Consider the following 18,074-nt stretch of genomic DNA (forward strand, 5'->3'; position numbering starts at 1 on the left):
GACCCAGATGGCATATGAAGAAGGAAAAGACAAGAACAGCGAAACAGCCCGTCCGAAAACTTGGGAATTGGGGAGGAACAAATCAGAAACAGGTCGCACGTCGTCGCATCGTGAATAGTTTCTCGTCCTGGTTGAGAAAGACGGAAGCCAGCAAAAGAGAGAGAGATGAGAGAGCAGAGGAGATAGTGGAAGTTTTGAGTGTGAACGCCTGTCCACAGGTCCTAGGAAAGGTGGAAAGCGCCTTGGCCTTCTTTGATGGCGACTGAGAGGCGCTTCTTGAGAACGTCCAAGTCGCTATAGTCTGGCAACTTCAGGTAGTTGACGCAGGTCATCACACTGGGGAGATAGTCGTCTGGTGTATATGGATGTTCGCTTGGGCGACACACGACAGTGAAGATAGGTGTGAGACTCTTGAAACCTGTATTGGTTGTGTTAGTCAGTGGGGGTTTATGCGGTGTGAAAAATAGGATTAACATACCTCCAATGGGGAGCTTGGGGCTACCAGTGACGAACTGAAGGAAATCTCGGCGTTGCTGGTTGTCCAGCTCGCTCATAGTCTGCAGCAAGTTGCGCACACTCCGACTGTCCATGTTGAACCCGTGATCGGCCTTGATGGAGTCCATCAAGGTCTCGATAGACCAATCCTCATCCGCTTGTCCGAAAAGCATGACAAGCTCACTTGGAGTGAAAGCACAAAGGGAGGAGAAGGAGAAGACTTGCGAGAACCCAGCCCGGAAGGCGTCCACTTGACGCCGGACACCGCTGCCCAAGGTCATGTCGATCACCCGTTCGATGTAAGTGTCAACATTCTCGATTGTCAACTGCACATCGGCGCCGCCAGGAATCAACTCAATAGCAGGATATCCAGGTAGAGTGAAATCCAAACCGAGGTCGTCAACATTGGCACCGTGGACCGTGATGTTTTGCACGGCCTCGGATTTGTGGGCTGGCGAAAGCGACTTGTTTGCCTCAATAGCGTTTTTGGCATTGACAAATTCTTTGAGCATGATCAAGGACTTCGCGAGATCATGATCAACCACCTTGACAGTGCCTAGGGATGGTGCCACCGAGGACATAGTATCCGCGATACGGAAGAACGCTGGATTGAACGAAATGTCGATAATCCGGGAGTCAAGCATCGAGCGAGCCACAAACTTTCCTAGCACCTTAAAGATATTCAATTGCTTCTTGCCCATATCCTGGGCTGCTTGTTCGTCACTCATCGGCGCTGGGAACAGGCCGCGCTTTCCAAATGCATATTCTGCAGCAGAGCTCCCGTCTGTGTCTCTCCAGATCTTAAGCTTCTTCTTCGAGAACTCCTTGGAAACAGTAGAGTAGAATTCAAGAGTCGGCCCTAGTCCAGTACCAACTTCTTCAAAGTATTCAACCTCAAGAATGCTGGGGGAAGACCCATAGAGTTCCATGACCTTCAATGCAGAATCAAGGATGCGAGAACGAGAGATGCGCACTTTTTGGCGTTGCAGCCGCCCAAGGAATGGGCGATCATCGCGGCGTAGGTCCCGTCGGCTGTCCTCGCCACTTTGAGAATTTTGCCATCTCATCATCGCCCGTGAGTAGCCAAAAGCAGTTGACTGCAGGAATAGATGCCTTGTCTCGAATGGGAACAAGAAGGAGAAAAGCCTAGCTAGGTCTTCGCTCCAACTTGGAAGGCAATCGCTTGCCACAATCAATGGCTCCTCGAGTTGGCGGTTGAGCTTGGCGGTGAGCTTCGTGTTGATGAATTGGCTCAAGGGCTCCGAGGTAATGGTGGCAGAGTCTTTGGTATCGGTCAAAATATCATCGATCGTGGCGTTCATTTCGTGCAAAACACGAAGCAGGCGAATGATGGATGAAGTTGTGGGATCTTTGTCGAGAGAGGCTGGGATCTCAAGGGTATCACCCTCAGCAGAAGTCTGGGGGGTCGATGTGAGGGTTGAGGGCTCTGGCGACGGAGGACCAGGAACGCGCTTAAACGTGATAGTGTGGACTGCCGACCAGACGTTCTTGGCACTACTCTCATCCAAGTCCTCACGATCATGATGAACACCACGGTAGATAGTGGTCTCATTAGTAACGGGCTTGCCATCTACAAAAAACTCAAGGTGCCAGTCCTGGGGCACCGAGGCCATCGCAGCGGCATAAGATGAGAACGGGCGTCCGGCAGTGGCGAGCGAGCTGTTGCGCATGTGGTTGGGGAGAGCGGCAGGAGTCGATGATGAGGGTTTGGACGTAGCCGTCTGGGAGGGAGTCCCAACTCGGGTACCGTCCTCCTTGCGAGCTGTGACCTTGCCAGAGGATGCCACCTCCATGTTGACTGCCGAGGGGTCAGAGATATTGTCATTTTCCATATCCTCATCAAGATCATCAACAATGGCGTTGAGTGCTTCATCCTCGTCATCCTCGCCGCCGTCTTCTTCTTCGTCGGTTATTTGCCTTTCATCTGCGCACTCAAGGGGTTCGTCATCGTGGTCTTCGTCTTCATCTTCTTGTATCCGACTTGAATGATGATGCGGGTTATCAGTTGGGGGATCATAGACACCATCCGTAGGATCGGTAATAGTGCCCTGCGGGCCCCCTGTGTGACTTGGAAGGCTCATCCCAGACCCCGAAGCCAGCTGTTCACGAAGTCGGGATGCATTGGCAATTTGGGAGAGAATCGAGTCCCTGGTTCGCGAGGGGCGAGGCTTTTCCGCCACGGCGATTCGGGGATGAAGGAAGTCATCCAAGGCCTTGAATGTAGCAATGGCATGGATTGACACCATGATGTTCCGATAAGGACGAGGAACTTCGGAGCCTTCGTCGGCAACTAGCTTGAGTCGAAGCTGTTTGCTCAGCATGTAGGCGGCGTTGCTGCGGGTATTCTCCAGCGAATTGTGGCTGACGGTGAGGACTTCGAAATGTTCCGTCCTGCTAAGCAGGTCTTGCAACTTGCGGATAAGTACGCTGAAAGGTGTCGTGGCGGTGCTCTGGCTTTGAGCCTTGTCTGAGATTGAAACACCCATAAACGCCCGCAGGAAGTCGGCCCTAGCATCGCGAATAGAAGGCGCTTGGAAGTTGCCAAGAACACCCAGAAGAACCTCTATGATGCCGGAGTTGAGCAATTCAGAGCTGGTAATGCTCTCTAAGCCGTCTCCATCAAAGTATGACGCGAGCTGTTTAAATAATGGAAGGCCACCCTCACCGCCACGGGAATAGCGTGACTTGATTTCGAAGGCAAGAGATTTCAGTGCTGTCAAGATCCTCAGAGCCTCTGCTCTAACTGTTTCGCCATGGCTTGCTTCATATACCTCGAGGAAAGCTTGAGCATCTCGGATAACTACGTCGTTTAGCGCATTGTCCATCTTTTGTAGACTGCGTGGGCCCGCCATGAAGTCATCCTCGGAATCAGACATGTCATCATGGTCATCATCCTCGCCATCCTCGTCGTCATAGTCGTCGGCTTCCTCGTCTTCATCCTCATCATCTCCGCCAGCTCCAGTCTCGCCGTGGTTGGTGCCGCGCGATGAATCTGTGGTCGTGTTTATATGTGTGGGATCGGATGAATCGATGATCTCTTGGTCTCCCGACAGAGAGCCTTCGGATAGTTTGATGATCGCGGAGATCACTCCTTCACGGTGGAATTGATGCTGATAAACATGTTCAAGCCGCTGGAAGAGTAGCTCGGCGCAGCGTAGCGCCAAAGATACGAGAGAAGGGTGGTCTTTCTGGGACAGAATAGCAGCCAGGAATGAAGCGTAAGGGACTGTGCGCAGTGCGTCTTCAATCAAAGAAGGCTCAAGAATGTGCAGCATCTTCAGCTGTGCAATCAGGACTTTCTGGCGGACATGCAGATTGACCGTGCTCGAGTAGGCATCGGTCAAAGTCGGGAACAGAATCATCGCAAAACGCTTGAGCTCAGTCTTGCAGTTGACAAGCAAGGACCGCCTCTCCTCCACTGCCTCTTTAGTTTTAGGCGACCTCAGTCCGATAGACATGTGGCTATCAAAGTATGAGCTTAGGAGGTTGTCAGTCTTCGAGGCATCGCGGCTTGGAACACCTGGCAGTAGCTCGCAGATGACATTGAGAGTTTCAAATACTTGTTCACGGGGTCGATGAATCAATGCTTGCATAACTAGCACGCTGTCCATCTTGACAGCCGTGTTGTCCACGTCATGTGGCGGTGACACGCCGGTCAAAATTTGGTAAAGCGTATCCACTACATCCATCTTGAGAAGCTCGTTCGACAACCGTGGGCTTGTTTTCGATACAATTGCCAATACCCGAAGGAATTGCGTGTGGATATGAGGCCCGATCAGGTTGGTTGTTCCTGGAAGTAGGAGCCGAAGAACAGCCTTGAGCATTGCAGGCTCAATCAGCTCCTCCAGGTTCTCAGGTCTGTGCTTGAAGCTCTCGACAATCCGGGATACGCATAGGCACCCTTGCTCCACAACCTTAGGGTCATTACTAGAGAGGACGTTGAGTAGGGTAGGCATGACATCCCGCACCACAGGGAACGAGTCATGAGGAAGGTTGCGGCAGCAGTTGGCCGCCGTGCTGACTGCTGTGCGTTGAGTGCTGGTGGGGAAGAAATCCAGATATGTGAGGCAAGCAGTCAATCCACCTTCTCGCACAATTGAGGCTGGGAAGTCGACTGAGATTTTGGCCAAAGTACTCAAAGCCTGCTCAGCTAGATCGATGAACTGTATATCAAGCAGCTTTTGACAAAGGATGGGCACAGCACCACCATACACAACATTCGCTACGGAGCCCCGTAGGGCCTCCATCAGGTTCGCGAGAGAGCGACATGCAAGAAGCATGATCTCGGGATTCTCTTCGCCGAACTGGTTCGGTTGCATCAGCGCCACGAGCTCCTTCACGTACGGGTCCGGCGAAAATTGACCAGACAGATTATCCTCGTTCGAAACAAGCAAGAGATCCGACAGCTCTTGCAGAGCGATCAGTTGGAGAGACGGATCATCCTTGGCTCTCAGGTTGGAGAGGATATCTCGAAGACGTGAGGACATGCCGCTCATCATTCCAGTAAGCGCACGCAAAGTGCTCTGAAGTCCCATGGCGCCTCGGCCACCGAACAGGCTGCTGTGGAACGGATCCATATCATCATCTCCAAACGTCGAGGGGTTGGTGCCATCGTTGCTCTCTCCTGTTTGGGATCCTTGATGTTCTTCCTGGTGCTCCTCCTGCTCGATTTCCTCCTCTGCATCTCTCATCACAACATCGGGATTTGGCTTTGCGGAACGCTTCTTCGAGCGTCGGGGTGGTGGAGACTGTGTGGTCGCTGGTCGATCTATAAATCAGCAGACGGAATCAGTAACCATCACATTTAGACACCAATTATGTGCCACACGGCCGGTTTCCATCCATAAAACTCACCGTTGCGACTGGACTTTCGCCTTCCTGGTTGTGGGGACGTCGTCGATTTGGATGATTCCTCCGACGGTCGAGATGACGGTCTAGATAAGAAGATCAAGTTAGCCCCGATTCCTATTCATCAATGTGCATCATCATCACCTACCCCGGTTGTGACATGGCTGGACGGCTGCGGGCGCCTCGACGGGGTGCAGCAGGAACAGGACCAGTGGATGGAGCTGTTTGGGATGCTGCAGTCCGCGGTCGCTTGGTTTTCCTTTGGGGCGACTGCGGTGCTGGCTGTATCGGGGCGTCTGCTTGTCGGTCGTGGCGGGACGATGCTTTGCGTTTCCGGGATGAGGTTGAGCCGGTTGGTTGTAGCGGTGTACCGGACTCAGCAGGTGGAGGGTCTGTGGCGAGTCTCGCGGAGGAGCGAGTTATTCTGGATGACATGAGAAAGTGGTCTTTTTTTTTAATTATGCGTGACGAGAAGAGAGCCTGAAGAAAGAGAAAGACAGAAAAAGACAGGAAAAGAAGACCGGGATGGTCAAAGCGATAGGCAGATAGTTGGGTAGACAGATGACGAATCTAGAAATGTAGAAGCGATGATGATCCCGAGGAACCGCGAACCATCCACTTAACAACCCAGGGGATAAATGGAGGGTACAAGAACTCAGGGATCAACCGATTCTCGCCAGTGAGAGTTCACGGAAGATGAGTCTGAACCTCCAGGCGGACGAGAGTGTACAAGGCGGAGAGAACGGGTGGGAAACTACCTCAGGGAAGAAGAGGCCGAAGTGCCTGCGGGGGAGACGGGATAATCCTCGAGAGGGTCCTGGCGGTTGGCGGAAGGCCTTTGCCTGGCCATAAGTTATTGGATATGGGAAGCTCGATTGAGTAGTCGTCACCGTTTTCAACCCGCCATCCGCACACCTATCAAAGGCTAGCCGAACGGGCTGGCGAGAACGATGTTTCGGGTAGCTGTTACTGTTGCTGTTGGGGCTAGGCGATCACCTCGTAAAGAAAAGAACGATTACCAATTCCAGTCGCACAGAAGATAATTTTTCTTAGATGGTTGGGGGGTTAAGAAGGGGGAAATATAAAGAAAAGGAAGATTGGAAAGAAGGAGGGTTGGATGTGGTTTGTGATGGGATTCGGGGAGCGTCAGGCGGCGGAAGTGCAATATTTCGATGATCTAACCACGTACTTATAGTTACTTCAAAGATAAGTTAGGTACTTAACTACATTCACTACAATTGAACATACGGTATACTATATGTATGATTAGGTAGTTTCTTACCTATTATACTTACTACATATGTAGCATGATTACTAGAATGCTTTATTGCACAATTACTTCATGGCTTTCTTTATTTCCCGGCATTTGCATCTTGCCTGGATATTGGGCAGGGAGGGCCCAACACCTGTCTGACAGTACAAGCGGAAAGAAATATCTCAAGGGATCCTTTTGTGTATCTTTATATGTTTTATGATACATTATATTTGATATATGTGGTCTATATTTGGTCTAATCATTTAAATAAGGCCAAAGACGTTCATTCATACATGTACTCCGTAAAGATCTCGGGAGCACATTGATACATATGTATATATATAGTACTCAACAATGAAAATGCCGAGAACTACCTAGGTAAGAATGAAATAAGGACCTTGAGAGCTAAAAGAACTTTATTAAACCGTTAACTCCATAACTGATATTCGCTAACTCCTCAAAATGGAGGCTAACGGCGTTTGATCCGGATGACGGAGACGCGCCGAATAGAACTCAATTGTCTCACCGAGGTTGCGATCTTATTAATCACAGGGAATCTCCAGGGCTGGAACCTGATATTCAGGGAGGAAAAAAAAAGAAAACAAGAAAAAGGAAACATACACATATTTCGTCGCCTTTTCACCTTCAACTGTTCGGCCTCCCCGGCGTTTTTTCTTGCCGCCTTCGGTTCGCCCCCCGCCATTCGCAATTCACAGAAATTCATCTCTTGACTTCTCATCTCCCCGCCTTTTTCCGAACTTACCCTTTTGCTTTCCCCGGAATTAAAGATCTGCTACGGGTACATTTATTCCTCTATTTATCTCTGCATCATGACAATCGAAATGGTCGGCGGGCAGAGCGATGATGTTCACCAGATACCCGCCGACATCACCCCCGCTCCGATGGAGGACTACACCTTTCCGGAGTATCGCCTCAAGCGCACGATGAACGACCCAGAAAAGACCCCTCTCTTGCTGGTCGCTTGTGGTTCTTTCTCACCAATTACCTATTTACACCTGCGAATGTTCGAAATGGCCGCCGATCACGTCAGATTCAGCACCGACTTCGAACTCATTGGAGGATATCTGTCGCCGGTGTCGGACGCCTATCGCAAGGCTGGTCTGGCCAGTGCGGAACATCGGTAAGGGATTCTATATCTATTCTATTCGATTTAGCCGTGCCCGAAGGCTAACGGAGATTGATCTACAGGGTTGCGATGTGCCAACTTGCAGTCGATCAAACCTCTGACTGGTTGATGGTGGACACATGGGAACCAATTCAGAAGGCCTATCAGCCAACTGCTGTGGTGCTGGATCACTTCGATCATGAAATCAATGTGGTCCGTGAGGGGGTGGACACCGGAAACGGAACCCGGAAGCCTGTTCGCATTGCTCTGCTAGCCGGTGCAGACCTGATCCATACTATGTCCACACCTGGTGTATGGAGTGAGAAGGATCTGGATCACATTCTAGGAAAATACGGCGTAAGTTTCTTCGAACATCGAACCCCGTTCATCCCGCGCTCGAGAAATGGGCCGCTAACATACCTCCCAGTCTTTCATCGTGGAGCGCAGTGGCACAGATATTGATGAAGCCCTGGCCAGCTTGCAGCCCTGGAAGGACAATATCCATGTCATCCAACAGCTCATTCAGAATGATGTTAGCAGCACGAAGATTCGACTCTTCTTGCGGCGTGAGATGAGTGTGCGCTACCTCATCCCAGTTCCAGTCATTCATTACATCGAGCAGCATCATCTATACGAAGATGATGGCACGGCAGAAAAGGGTAAAGAGAAACAGGAGGGTCGATAAGGATGATACGACGATCTACTACTGCCCGTTGAGGCATACTCATAATGACCCCTAGCGACGCGACATCCTGATGCGATACCCCTGCCTTCTGTCCTTTCCTGTGCGACAGATGATGTTTTTTTTGTTGGAGTTTGTGGAGCACTCTTTGAGTCTAAACATGTTGGCCTTTACCCTTGCTCGAAGCTATTACTAGCGGGAGAATCTTGCTATTATCCCCGCGGCCAACCGCATGTACATATTACTATTTTCGGGCTTGCTTTTTTTCCTTTTTTTGTTATACCCTCTGTATATATGAGGGCTAAATAGACCTCTTGGGTTAGACGTCAATTGCTGAAAATCCGTTCAAACTAATATTCAAATGTTCTCTTATGTTCTATGCATCGGCCTCGGAAATACTCGAATAGGCAAGTAGATCGCCTCCACATTCACCATTATAGCATAGAATGACACCATATTTTTAGACGGGGTTAGACGGAGCTATGTATATTGGCATGAAATCAATGTCAGAAAGGGGTATTGCAAGGATAAATCAAATTGCCCCTCAAAAGACCATGTAAGTAGTAATAATTTCCGGTCTCACACGAAAACCCCGATCTCCGATCACCCACTGGTTATCTTCCGTTATCGACTGATCATTGATCTTCGGCCTCGAGTTAACCGGCGCCCAGGCGTGCGAAGAGACCATTCCACTCATAAAATCATCTTACTCCCAGTCACTATGCTATAGACATTGAGAACTACCCGCCATGTCAATCTTCGAAGAACCCGCCCACGAACCCCCCTCGTGGCCTCTCACTCCTCCTAATTCATCCGATCCACCAGCCCCAAAAGATGTCTCATCAGTGGTAACAGCAATCCATGTGATCTCAACCGAGCGAGCAGCTCTCGCCCACCTCGAGCACATCTACCAGACCGACGCGCGGGCGCAGCACGATCTCGCCCGGGCCGTGGATCAGATTGCGCGGAGCGTGCGCGAGGGTGGGAAACTGGTCGTTTGCGGGGTCGGGAAAAGTGGAAAGGTCGGACGCAAAATCGAGGCTACGATGAATAGTCTTGGTGTGTACAGCGCGTTCCTGCATCCGACTGAAGCCTTGCATGGCGATCTGGGATTGGTTCGGCCGGTAAGCCCACCTGCGCCTGCGCCTGCAGATGCGTGCTTTTGAATCACGATCGCGATCGCTTGGCTTGTGATAAGACTTTGGAGACTTCGATACTAACCTGGTCTATCCAGAATGATACCGTTCTTCTCATATCCTTCTCTGGTCGCTCGCCTGAACTTTTATCTCTGCTTCCGCATCTTCCCGCTACTGTCCCGGTCATCGCTCTTACATCCCATACACATCCAGCGTCATGTCCGCTTCTCTCATTGCATGGCCCTTCTGGGATGGGCATTCTTTTACCGGCACCAATTCATGAGGATGAAGAGTCTTCTTTCGGTGTGCGCGCGCCCACGTCGTCCACGACCGTGGCTTTGTCGCTAGGCGATGCGCTCGCTATTGCTACGGCCCGGAAGCTGCACACTGCGACAGGGAAGAGCCCTGCAGAGGTCTTTCGGGGGTTCCATCCTGGTGGTGCTATTGGAGCGGCGATGGCAGAGACACCGCTGACCACGCCGTCGAGCGGCATGTCAACGAGGACATTTGACTCTCCAATGTCGTCCGTGTCTCTTCCGTGGGAGGAAATCACGAATACTCCGTTGATCCCTCCTTTCACTTTACAGCCCCCACCGGAACAGCGTGTCATTTCTCGAGATATGCTAGTCCCGCTCGATCAAATCCCCATTGCCTCTGCGTCTTCATCGCAGTCACCCGGCGATGTCAGACTTCTCGATATCCTTCTCACAGCCATCCAGCATCCCAATGCCAAATCATGGGTGTTGTTGTCTCCGTCTGAAATAATCCCTCCGCGGCGCATTCGTGCTCTCCTTTCGCCTAGTGGAGATATGGAGATGCGTGTGTCTGAGGTTATGGCCAATGACCCCGATACTCCATTTGTTGTACCTCAAAGTAAATGGCTATTGGTGCCAGACTCAACACCCCTCGCTGAAATCCGGCGTACTGTTTCTGAATCTCGAAATAGATCAGATCCAGTCTCCGTCGTTGCGGTCGTGAAAGATATGGCCTATCCCGGCAGTTTCTTGGGAGTGATGGAGGCAGAAGATCTATTGGATGGATGACATGGCTGAAAAGCGACCCATTTTTTGCTCTCTTTCTTGGATATACTCACTTGATTTTACATATCGTTTGCATTATCACGCATCCGGTTGACGATGTTACGCCCACACAGCTATGTTTCTCTTTCCATACATATATATATTTACATGCACATTTACAACCGAAGCCCGAGCCTCACAGGCAAGGCTGTTCATACACGATGCAAATCAACGCCAATGATATTTCTCATGGTAATACAATCAGTATGTAAAGTCCCAGGTCTATATAGTACAGAACAGCCATCTCCCCACACACTTTGAACACAGCAACCCTCCGCAATTAGGCCTTAACAATCGGCTTAATACCCTTATGGATAGCAGCAATACCACCGGTAAGGTTCTCAAAGCCCTGGCCAGGAATCATAAACCCAGCCTTCTGAATCATACCCCTAAACTCCTCCTGACTAGGGAAACGCTCAATACTCTCAACGAGATACTGATAACTATCACGGTCACCAGCGACAACCTGACCAATAAGCGGGATAGCACTAAAGTTCCAACGCTTATAAATCCCATCCAGAACGGGGTTATCGACCTTACTGAACTCCATGCAAGCAAAGACACCACCGGGCTTGAGCACACGATACGCCTCATTCAGCGCAGCCTGCTTATCCGTGAAGTTTCGGATTCCAAAAACAACAGTGTACAGATCCACCGAGGCATCGGGAATATGCGGCATGTGCTCAGCGTTTGCCTCGACAAAGTCCAGTCGCGACGTATTGTAGTAGGGGGTGTCGAGCGAGCGCTTGCGGCCCTCGGCCAGCATATCGGCGTTGATGTCGCTGATCGTCACGCGGGTCTCCATATCGTGGTTGACGTTCGTGGCGTGGTCCAGCATGCGGAAGGCGATGTCGCCGGTCCCGCCGGCGATGTCCAGGATGTTCCAGCCGCGCTGGTCGGCGGTCATGGCGGGCAGACAGGAGCCTGGGTTCAGGGATCGCACGAAGTGGTCTTTCCACAGGCGGTGGATGCCGAGGGACATTAAGTCGTTCATGCGGTCGTAGGAGGCTGCTACGGAGCTGAAGACGGCGCCGACTGTAGAGGGTATGGCAGTTAGTTATGGGTTCCGGGTTGGTAGAATTGAGAGGTCAATTGGATAGGGTTATGGTGAATCCTTACCTCGCGTCTCCTTCTCTGATTCGGGCACATTCGTGAAGCCGAAGTGTGTCATGCGGTCATTCTCTGGCTTCTGCTCCTGAGCGCGGTTGGCACAGGAGAAACAACGGTAGGGGGTGGATGGTTGGAAAGCACGACGCTTGGCGCTGTAGTGCAAAGCTCGCCAGGCGGAGCGAGTTGACATGGTGGACATGGTGGAATTGATGTTGTTCGCAAGTCTGGAGAAGCTTGTCCAGGTGAACCGGGCAACTTTTCTTTTCCAGTTCCGGTCTCCACCGGTGCGTGCCCTTGAGCATCACACTGCCGACCAATCAGAAGGTCTGATTTATGAGAGGTACAACTCTTATAGTCTACCTTTCATATATATACCTATTTAGATATAGAAAAGACATTAGGACTTTACAATCAAGTTGAAATCGGAGTTTCCTTTATCTCCAGCTATGCTCGCCGACTGCGATGAGGATAGATATGTAGTTTGTTCCGCTGGTCGGCCCCGACAACGTATACTTTGATATCCAAATGGACCCCATAAGATGACTTATGTTGAGACGAGGGAATTAAAAAAAGAGAGACGAAAATAGGTCTGGAGTATTTTGTCCTTATAGGCTCTGGAGATAGCAAATATCGAACGGTGGAGTAGATTCGATGAAGAATAAGAGAGATGTATATATATACAAACAAAGCACCAAGTACATAAACAATCACCACATTTTCTCCCATACTCGCCGGACCCAATGCATCTTAGCCAGCTCCTCCTTCCGCCGTTCCGCAAACCCACCTTCTTCCCAGATCTTACACTCTTCATCGATCTCCGCCTTCCCAGAGTACAAATCTGCCTCTGCAACCTTCACAAAGGAACTGCGATGATACACCTTCCAGAAGACAAACATGACGACCCAGAAGCCCAGACCGAAGTACGAGGTGATGAAGCCTTGCACACTGAAAGGCTTGAAGACAGAGAAGCCATTGAAGATAGCGGTTGTGCAGCCGATAATAATAGCGAGAATTGCCCCGTATGGCTGGCATGGCGCAGCCCATGGGACGAATGACTTTCGGTCGATTCCTTGCGCTTTCATGGCGCGGTACCAGGCAATAAAGACGCACACCATGCCCGTGTAGGTGAGCACGAAGGCGATGGTGGTCAAATCGACGAACCAGAAGAAGACCTCGACGGAAGATGTACTAGCCACGAGGAAGGTGATGCAAGACAAAAGAGATACCGTGATGACACAGTTGATGGGGATGCCGGATGCAGTACATTTCAAAAGGAACTTCGGTGCTTGGCCATCGCGAGCGAGGGAGTAGAGTGTTCGGCTGGAGCTGTAAAGGTAGGCATTGCCACATGACCAGCCCGATAGCAAAATCAGGAAGTTGATCAGATCAGGCAGACCCTTAATGTCGAGGTTTTCGATTCCAATGACCCAAGGTGAAGCAGCGGAGCCGGCAGCACCGTCAGTAATCGCGGATATGAGACGTGGGTCGCGGGGGCTGCAGATGATTCCTACAGCTAGGACTCCGACGACATAGAATCCCACAATACGGTAGAAAGTCATCTTCACAACTCGGGGGATGGTCACTCGTGGGTTCTGGATCTCTCCTGCGGCTAGGGCTGGGAGATCAGGTCCAGCTACAGAGAAAGCTGCGTAGACCATGACAGAGAAGAAGCCTAAAAATCGGCCCGTGTTGCCCTCGGTATAGTACTCGAACATGACGCCCTCGGTCCAATTCCGGAAGCCATAGGCATCATGCTTGGGGTTTCCTCCAACCATTGTTATGAAGGTGAGGAGGACGAGTCCGATGAGGAGAAGGATTTTGGTCGATGCTAGGACGAATTCGCTCTCGCCGTACCATTTCACGGAGACAAGGTTGAGTATCGTGCAAACAATCAGTGCCATGGCTACCCAAACGGCTGGGTTGACGCTTGTGTTCCAGTATTGCATGATTGTTGAGACTGCAGAGTACTCCGTACAGACTAACATTACACCGCCATAGAAATATACCCAGCCCCTAAAAGGGTTAGTGTCTGCAGCGTAAAGCAAGCAAGATAGGACATGGAAGGACTTACATAGCAAACCCAAATGCCGGGTCAATAAACCGGGCAGCGAGCTCAAAGATCGATCCACGAATAGGAAGGTATGCAGCCATTTCTCCAACACACAGATTGACAGGCAAGATAAAGAGACATCCCCAAATAAGATACCCTAGGAACACTGACAGCGGACCGGCATCGCGCAGGTAGGATCCAATACCGACAAAAAGCCCAGTACCGATTGAGCCTCCAATGGCCATTAATTGCACATGTCGGGACGACAGACCGCGCTGTGTCTGCCGAATGGGTAAAACATCGCCTGAACTAGTATCCTCAGGAACGGAAACGTCTGTAGAATCTTTCTTCTCCATGGCGAAATGCTACTCGAGCCTAGAATGACTCCAATTCAAGAGGCGGGGAACATGACTCTTTATATGCGCACTGACATTGGGGTCAAGAGCGTGCGGAGTCAACGATGTTAATAGATAACTAGACCAGTGGACGGCATACATGTTGATCATGCAACAATCAAACAAAGCCGCCAAGAGCATGGGGCCGGCAATACACGAGACCTCAAACACTACTGATAAGAGAAATGTTGACCGGGATCAGAGAAGTCTACCGGAACATCCCCAAAAGGGGGAGGAGAAGGCGATGCTAAACCTTGAAGATCTGCCAAGTGATAAGCTTATCAGGGATTAAACGGGGGCTGACCACTGGGCATGCTTGACTAGGCCAAGGGTCACAGCTCAAGACAAAGACTTTTGATAAGACCTCGAGAGATGTTAATGCCTCAGACTCGTTTGTGCGGTAAACTCTTAGACAAATCAAAACCCTGATATCGGAAGTTGCCCGGGGGCAATATCAAAACATTAAGACCAGCAGGCTTAAAGCAGTTCAAAATTTCCTATCGACTCCCAATGACCAACAAAACCTCTCCGACCCTCTCGGTTCCATTCACCTTGGACTGCGGAGTACATATGGTAATGTTCTCATTTAGCTTTGGGGGAGTTGCCGAAGCAGGGCAAAAGTCAAAACGTATACCCCCGCATTTTGACCGACAAGCCAGCGGGGGCTTGAGCACTAGACGCCGGCCCGGTGATTTTTGTATCTTTCCTACAGAGTACAAGGGTAAAGCCCATGAGGGGCATCACCTTCCGTATTCTTTATGATGGAATGAAGTCTGTATATACCAGTTCAAGTTTTAGGTCCGTGGTCTAGAAAATGTCAAAATGTCAAAAGAATGTCTTGTACTGCTGCAGGTGTGTGCTTTGAAATGCTTTCAATTGGCATCTCCACATAAAAAAGTGGGCAAAAATGAGTATTACAACGACATATAAACAGCCTCCCGAGGTCCGTCCCCACCACTCCACTCAATGTAAATAGATCTTGTTGAGCATCATGCAGAAGTCCATGGGCCGTTTGCTCTCTGGGTAGGTTCTTCGTTGATCAGACCGGCCCGGGATTGATGTTTGAACTTGAAAACGAATATGTGAAAGATATGAAATGCACAAACAAAGCAAATATAGGTAGGACAAAGAGCAGTAATAAACACCACGATTCGTGAATTCAGCTCGATTACCGCCATAGATAACTATAAACAGATGATTAAATACAATCCTTTTGCTCTACTCTATGGAATCATTAAACACGCAGCCTCCAACTCCCACAAATCCACCCAGCAAACTCCAAGTGAATTATTCAAACGCCAGCGGAAGGAAACCCTCCGTATGAGCCCCATCCAATGGCCACGGCCAATCCGACAACAACTCCGGCGGCAGCTGGAACTGCATCATCTGCCCGCCCATTGCCGTCGGTGGACCGACTGCCGGGGCTGGGCCACTGGGAGGAATGTATGTTGTGGGTGACATAGGGATTTCGCGTTTAGTATCGATGGGGATTGTGTTTTGTTGAGGGTGCGGGTGTGGGTGTGGCGCTGTGAGATTGAGTAACCGGGAGGTACGCATGTAGCCGTCGATTCTGTCCACCTGCGACCGGAGTCGTTGGCTGGCGCCGGCGGCGCGCTGGAGACCTGTCTCGAGGCGGCCGAGGAGGTTGGCCATTTCGAGTCTGTAGGGAGGTTATTAATTTGGGCGGTTGGCTTAGGATGGGTAAAAGGCTTACAGCAACGTGCGGACGCGTTGGTAGGATGCTTCTGATAAACTTCCTTCCATTACAGAGCCGAGGATATAGCCGATTCCGCCGAGATGATGAAGCTGCGAGAGGTTAGAAAAATTGGAGTTATAATAGCAATGATGATGGACATACCAAAGGGGAGCTGATGGCATTCAGATACTCCACGGGAACTTTGCTGAAGACACTAAGAAGTTCTCCAGCCACGTCACATTTGCGGTCTACACCAAGCTCTTCCGCCGACAAGAGCACCATCCGGAGGAGCTGTAGTGTTGCCTGGATGTTGGCAGACTGGAACCCAAACAGATCTTTCGACATGTCGCCTGTAGTGGGTGGGGTTTCTTTAAATTGTGACGGCAGCGCGGCGTACATGGATAGTACCCTCTCCATGACTGCTGGTTCTGACATGGACGCCGGAGCAAACAGAGACCATACCTGTGAGGTTCCGTTGGCTGACGAGAAACGACGCCGATTGCCATCGACAACGTATTCTAGAATTCGATAGAGATCTGTCGTAAAGTTCCAGCCCCGAAGCCATGCTACGGGTTGCCGTGATACGACAGTCACATCGTCCGGGCTGGCGCCCAACTCTGGAGACACGGGCGGCAGCCCGTACCCGTGTGGTGTGATGAATTCATCGTCAACTTCACTAGGATATCGTACCAGAGAATGCGCTTCCCGGTATCGAATCACGCCTCCCCATAAAATGGTGGAATAAATATCCAATGTATAGATAGACCAGAACTTCATAACTATAAGTCAGTGGAAAGCGCAACCATAAGATGAAGGAATGCATACTAGTCTTCGCCGCTCCTCGGTTTCGATAGGACTCAAATTTTTCGGCCAAAGTTTTTCATCATGAAGGCCCTCCATGCTGGTGAGAGTGTGGTACATGCCGGAATACTTTTGCATATCCTTGATCTGGCCGTTTTGAATGCTGGCAATTGCGAGAATAGCGCATGCACGCATATAGTTAATGCCTCTTGCCGCTGCAAGGTCTCGGGGAATAGAATCCTTGGCCGCGGCATAAAATGCCTCAGATGGAGGTTCGGCAAGTTCATCCCGATGCCATCTATTAGTGAACAGCGCGCCATCTCGCGCGCGTCCAGAAACCAATGCGCAAACTGCCATTGTTGAGGCAAACAACCCCGGATTCCGGAGGTGTTCTTGGTTATGAACTTTCTCAATGAAAGATTTCTTGTGGAAAATCGGGAAGCTGCAAATTTATCAGCCATTGAAAAGGATAGGAGTAATGATAAGGTCGATTCGTACATTGGATACACAATTTCGAAGTATACTTGCACAAGATTTCGGATTTGACGATCACTGGCAATGGCAAATGCATTCCACGAGTTTCGCAGTGCGCCGTCATCATCATACCCCTCCGTTGCCACGCCACCAGCATTGAAGGTAGTCCATGGATCCCCAGTCAATGACGGGCGGTGGGCTGACTCGGTGTAATACGAGCTCCTAGACGCAGAGGAATTTGACATCCGCTCTGTAGCCTGCGCAGCAGGCGGTACAGGGAGGATATTCTCGGGGGCAGGTGTTCCTACCAACGGTGTCTCTCGCATGGAAGCCCTGGTGCCAGCCTTGACGCCCCGGCGCTTTGCGGGGCGATCAAAGGTGCACGGGACGTCAAAATCCGCACAATTCTGACATCTGCCTAGCGGGTCTTCACTTCTGCCGCACTTGATGCTGCGTCTGTTGCAGAAGTCGCCTGTGGATGCAACATGAGTTCAGAGCTTTCTAGTACAATCCGGGGGAATAATTGCCGCTAAGCGCGGGTGGAGTATACGATTAAACGTGGGGATCTTACAGGCTTTGGAGACGCGTTGGAGCTTTCGGGGTTTTTGCGACATTCAATTCATTAGTTCATTCCAATTTCGGAAATTGGTGGTCCCAGGCGCAAGGAATCGGGAGACAATTCGTGGGCCCCGAGCTTCGGTCGAGAAACGGGGTACGGGGTCAGCACAGAGACACGGGTCGCGTGTGCAAGATCCTGGGGTAAGCCTGTGCAGAATGGGAGAAAGGCAAAAACCAATGACAATCAAGCTCAAGCAGTAATTTTCTCCGATGACATCGATGTGCAATTGAATCCTAGAAATCAGCGAGGATAAAAGTCAGTATTAGAGTTACAAGCCACAGAAGCTG

At 50.6% G+C, this 18,074-nt stretch overlaps 7 protein-coding genes across 7 annotated transcripts; 3 read left to right on the top strand and 4 right to left on the bottom strand.

Annotated features, from left to right (window-relative positions):
- Window positions 1-221: 221 nt before the first annotated feature.
- N7471_009966 (HECT-type E3 ubiquitin transferase UFD4) lies at window positions 222-6,214 on the bottom strand (the record flags this gene model as incomplete). The annotated part of the gene is made up of 5 exons (XM_057282685.1): window positions 222-418; window positions 479-5,284; window positions 5,371-5,450; window positions 5,513-5,788; window positions 6,123-6,214. 5 exons carry the CDS (start codon window positions 6,212-6,214, stop codon window positions 222-224), a joined length of 5,451 nt encoding a protein of 1,816 aa, XP_057133568.1.
- A 1,235-nt stretch (window positions 6,215-7,449) lies between these two features.
- Window positions 7,450-8,430, top strand: N7471_009967 (nicotinamide/nicotinic acid mononucleotide adenylyltransferase; the record flags this gene model as incomplete). Its single annotated transcript, XM_057282686.1, has 3 exons — window positions 7,450-7,760; window positions 7,829-8,102; window positions 8,173-8,430. The coding sequence occupies 3 exons, from the start codon at window positions 7,450-7,452 to the stop codon at window positions 8,428-8,430; spliced, it is 843 nt and encodes a 280-aa protein (XP_057133569.1).
- A 746-nt stretch (window positions 8,431-9,176) lies between these two features.
- On the top strand, window positions 9,177-10,606 carry N7471_009968 (uncharacterized protein; the record flags this gene model as incomplete). Its single annotated transcript, XM_057282687.1, has 2 exons — window positions 9,177-9,551; window positions 9,662-10,606. 2 exons carry the CDS (start codon window positions 9,177-9,179, stop codon window positions 10,604-10,606), a joined length of 1,320 nt encoding a protein of 439 aa, XP_057133570.1.
- A 316-nt stretch (window positions 10,607-10,922) lies between these two features.
- N7471_009969 (class I SAM-dependent methyltransferase) lies at window positions 10,923-11,951 on the bottom strand (the record flags this gene model as incomplete). Its single annotated transcript, XM_057282688.1, has 2 exons — window positions 10,923-11,677; window positions 11,762-11,951. 2 exons carry the CDS (start codon window positions 11,949-11,951, stop codon window positions 10,923-10,925), a joined length of 945 nt encoding a protein of 314 aa, XP_057133571.1.
- Window positions 11,952-12,459: 508 nt separating this feature from the next.
- On the bottom strand, window positions 12,460-14,158 carry N7471_009970 (putative proline permease; the record flags this gene model as incomplete). Its single annotated transcript, XM_057282689.1, has 2 exons — window positions 12,460-13,765; window positions 13,824-14,158. The coding sequence occupies 2 exons, from the start codon at window positions 14,156-14,158 to the stop codon at window positions 12,460-12,462; spliced, it is 1,641 nt and encodes a 546-aa protein (XP_057133572.1).
- Window positions 14,159-14,306: 148 nt separating this feature from the next.
- On the top strand, window positions 14,307-14,489 carry N7471_009971 (uncharacterized protein; the record flags this gene model as incomplete). The annotated part of the gene is made up of 1 exon (XM_057282690.1): window positions 14,307-14,489. The coding sequence occupies one exon, from the start codon at window positions 14,307-14,309 to the stop codon at window positions 14,487-14,489; it is 183 nt and encodes a 60-aa protein (XP_057133573.1).
- Window positions 14,490-15,484: 995 nt separating this feature from the next.
- On the bottom strand, window positions 15,485-18,012 carry N7471_009972 (putative C6 transcription factor; the record flags this gene model as incomplete). Its single annotated transcript, XM_057282691.1, has 6 exons — window positions 17,740-18,012; window positions 17,193-17,640; window positions 16,719-17,136; window positions 16,056-16,664; window positions 15,912-16,003; window positions 15,485-15,857 (listed from the first exon to the last, which is right to left on the bottom strand). Exons 1-6 carry the CDS (start codon window positions 17,780-17,782, stop codon window positions 15,485-15,487), a joined length of 1,983 nt encoding a protein of 660 aa, XP_057133574.1. The 5' UTR covers window positions 17,783-18,012.
- Between the last annotated feature and the right edge of the window lie 62 nt (window positions 18,013-18,074).

Source organism: Penicillium samsonianum (genome assembly GCF_028829775.1).
Source record: "Penicillium samsonianum strain IBT 33392 chromosome Unknown utg000005l_segment0_segment0, whole genome shotgun sequence".
NCBI classification, from domain to species: Eukaryota; Fungi; Ascomycota; class Eurotiomycetes; order Eurotiales; family Aspergillaceae; genus Penicillium; species Penicillium samsonianum.